This window comes from Orycteropus afer, unplaced genomic scaffold (assembly GCF_000298275.1).
Source record: "Orycteropus afer afer isolate SDZICR_OR568_19922 unplaced genomic scaffold, OryAfe1.0 scaffold00185, whole genome shotgun sequence".
Taxonomy (NCBI): Eukaryota; Metazoa; Chordata; class Mammalia; order Tubulidentata; family Orycteropodidae; genus Orycteropus; species Orycteropus afer.
The window spans coordinates 1,802,678-1,804,464 of NW_006921772.1; the positions used below are offsets into that span (position 1 = coordinate 1,802,678).

General features: G+C 35.4%; 1 protein-coding gene across 1 annotated transcript in view; it reads left to right on the plus strand.

The window, feature by feature from the left end:
* The window catches only part of SLC12A2 (solute carrier family 12 member 2), a 193,953-nt gene that overhangs the window by 110,611 nt on the left and 81,555 nt on the right, over window positions 1–1,787 (plus strand). The window contains exon 11 of the mRNA XM_007947455.2: window positions 1,204–1,311. Within this exon, the coding sequence (XP_007945646.1) occupies window positions 1,204–1,311 (108 nt within the window). The remainder of the gene's footprint in view (window positions 1–1,203; window positions 1,312–1,787) is intronic.

Sequence of the window (1,787 nt, forward strand, 5' to 3'; positions counted from 1 at the left end):
AGATAATCTAGTATTAATCATTGTAAAAAATATATAAAAATCAACCAAATTCACTGCCATCGAGTCAAATACGACTCATAGCGACCCCTCCTTAGATTTCTGAGGCAGTATCACTATGGAAGTAGATTGCCCAGTCTTCCTTCCAAGGAGTGGCTGGTGGGTTTGAACCGCCAGCCTTCTGGTTAGCAGTCAAAGCCGCTCCCGAAAAATATATGGCATATTTATAAGACTGCATATACAAAATCTCTAAATTGTTATTAAAGGGTTGAACAGAAAATCATTGTTTCCTTTTTCCTTTAAGATTTACAGAGAAGTCAGTGCTGATGTTTCTTCTTTTTGTTGTTGTTATGTGCCGTCGAGTCGGACCCAACTCATAGTGATCCCTCCTTGGGTTGCCGAGGCAGTATCACTATGGAAGTAGATTGCCCCATCTTCCTTCCGAGGAGTTGCTGGTGGGTTTGAACCACCAGCCCTCTGGTTAGCAGTCCAGTGCCTTAGGCACTATGCTACGGTTAAAAAACTTACTCTTTATATTTAACCCTGAGTCTTCTGGAAGGTCTCTGAGTCAATCAGGAAAAGACATTTAAGTGTAGAAACAAGATGTTTAATACATACATGGAATCAGCCAATGCATAATGGCCAGGCTTATCCTGTAGCTAATATTAAACTTTATTTAAGGTATTAAATTCCACTCAAGTGTAAAATAGTTACAAACAGTAAAATAGTTACAAAATAGTTGATTTCATTATCTTCTTGGTCTCCATTGGCATCTCAGTTAATAAAAATGAAAAGTAAATCTCCATTAATTAAATAATGAATCTAAGTGATTATTATTATTATTTAATGCTATGGAAATTTATAATGGGATGATCAAGGTGACAGTAACTGAACCATTCAGACAACTCTTCCACCTCAGTTTTATATTTTGACAAATTTCAAACGTATGGAAACAATAGTGCAGTGAAAAACTGTGTACCTACCCTTCACCTGTATTTAATTATTTTTTTTATTTTGCCCCATTTGCCTTATCTTGGTACACATGTGTATTCTTCATTCATATAAGTTCGGGATATAACAACATGGTGGTCTCCTCCATTAGAATCATCAGGCTTTTACCATAATATTGAACCATTTTTTGATTTGCTTGTGAGACTGATTTTTCCCTTTGTTGTGTGTCCCTTTTTTTTTTTTTTTTTTTTTAAGGTAATGAGCATGGTGTCAGGATTTGCACCATTAATCTCTGCAGGAATCTTTTCAGCTACTCTTTCTTCTGCATTAGCATCCCTTGTGAGTGCTCCTAAAATATTTCAGGTAAGTTTGTTTACATTATAAGCTTTATTAAAGAGAGAGTCAAAGTAATATTTTTTCATCTTGGGATATTTACTGTTTTTAAATTATTTTTGATTGCTCATGGCAACCATATATTTGTATTTGATAAGTATACATAGACTTATAACAAGACTGGTATATACACATTTATTGTGATTTGAGTGAAAGTTTACAGAGCAAATTCATTTTCCATTCAACAGTTCATAAACATTTTGTTTTATGACATTGATTGCAATCCCTACAGTGTAACAGCTCTCTTCCCAATTCCTCCCTGTGGGTACTGTGTCTTTCTTTCCTACATATTCTATCCTCTGAGGTTTCTCCTTGCACAAATGCTGACCTTCTGGTTTCTCATGGTTAATATTTCTAAGGAGTATGCCTACCTGATGTAATTGTTCACTTTGTTATCCTGCCTGTTGTTTGGCTGGAAGTTAAGCCATAGGAGTGAATTCATTTCC